Raw genomic sequence first — 1,636 nt, 5'->3', positions numbered from 1 at the left:
TTTGGCCCGGTATAAGTAGACCAATAATCCTCGTTTCGAACGGGGTGGAATTCAACTTGATATGCCTTTCTAATCGTGTGGAGGTTGTAAACTGGATCAATGAATGTCGTCATTTGTAAATGACAAGAGGAACAAACGGTAATAACATGACGACAGGAAAGTCGAAGAGCATGGAAGTGGCCACAACCACACCACCAATCATTTAATCTAACTGTATATGATTGAGGTCGCCGACCATGTTAGGGGGTGGCTAATTCTTGGACATCAAATTCAGAATTTTCTGCATTAAACCTTTCCACAAAACACATAGACGAATCTTGTTGATTTTTTCTAAGTAAGGTTGTGATATCTTCTGAATAATAATGACCTGCGCGTAACATGGTGTCTATTTTGAAGACTCGTTCAACAAACCATGTTTTTGTTTTTTCAAAAGTTGCCTTAACCAAAGCGGAAATCGGCAAAGAACGAGCTCCCTGAAGCACGGAGTTAATGCATTCTGCTAGATTTGTGGTCATATGACCATACCTCTTTCCCCCATCATATGCTTGAGTCCTTTTCTCTAATGGTATGCGATCTATCCAGGAAAATGCTTGCTTGAACTCAGATCGCATAACTGATAGCTTTGCCTGTACTATCGATTGTTTCATCTCATAAGCTGTCATAAAGAAGTAAATGAAATTAGTTAAATGGTAAAAGATCGTAATTATCTGTGAGAGAAGGTAAAGAATGTCATTACCCATGTTAATCAATTGTCGTTTCAGCTCAGCATTTTTGAATTTTTTGTTGAAATTCGATGCGATATGGCGTATGCAATACACAAAAACAAGGTCGTCTCCTTCCCATCCAACTTCTTCGGATTGTAATACTGAAATTATATCGGTTCCTCTATCAGTAATCATGCACAAATTCAGTTGAGGTGTCACATATTGTCGCAATAATTGGAAGAACCAAATTAAAGCCTCCCGAGTCTCGCCTTCAACAATCGCAAACGCCAATGGAAATATGTTTTGATTCCCATCTTGAGCGGTTGCGGTCAACAATGTTCCATGGTATCTTCCGATTAAAAATGTCCCATCAACTTGTACAATGGGCTTGCAAAAATTGAAACCATCGATACAAGGCTTGAAAGACCAAAACACCCGATCCAACGTGTAACACGAATTGTCTTGAACACCATCAACCATACAAGGAGAAGCAATATACTGCACAATTGTCCCTGGATTGCTTTCTTTTACTGCATCCAACCATCTAAGAAGATCATTGTAGGACTGTTCCCAATCGCCAAATGCCAAAGCAAGAGCTTTCTGTTTTCCCAACAAAGCTTTTCTATACGTGATAGTATAGCCGTGCAGATTTTTTATTTCTGCAATTAAGCTTTTAATTGGGACGGAAGGGTTTGCTTTGACTGAAATCAGCACCATGGACGCAATATGGGTTGAATCCAAATTAACATGGTCTGCCGTAAGATTTGTTGACAAACAAGTATGTTATGCATCAATTTTTTTTATCTCCCATTGACTTCGGATTTTACTAAAAGATGCTCGTAATCTCCATTCGCACCCTACATCATGATGTATGCACCGAGCCACATATCTATCTGGCTTTGATTCCACGACAACAAATTTGTAACCGTTGT

The 1,636-nt window shown here is 39.2% G+C and overlaps 1 protein-coding gene across 1 annotated transcript; it reads right to left on the bottom strand.

Annotated features, from left to right (window-relative positions):
- Positions 1-239: 239 nt before the first annotated feature.
- LOC137809329 (uncharacterized) lies at positions 240-1,421 on the bottom strand. Its single transcript, XM_068610458.1, has 2 exons — positions 737-1,421; positions 240-655 (listed from the first exon to the last, which is right to left on the bottom strand). The coding sequence occupies exons 1-2, from the start codon at positions 1,419-1,421 to the stop codon at positions 240-242; spliced, it is 1,101 nt and encodes a 366-aa protein (XP_068466559.1).
- Positions 1,422-1,636: the final 215 nt, after the last annotated feature.

The sequence above is a fragment of the Phaseolus vulgaris genome, chromosome 2 (assembly GCF_000499845.2).
Source record: "Phaseolus vulgaris cultivar G19833 chromosome 2, P. vulgaris v2.0, whole genome shotgun sequence".
NCBI classification, from domain to species: domain Eukaryota; kingdom Viridiplantae; phylum Streptophyta; class Magnoliopsida; order Fabales; family Fabaceae; genus Phaseolus; species Phaseolus vulgaris.
This window is presented reverse-complemented; position numbering and strand designations above follow the sequence as displayed.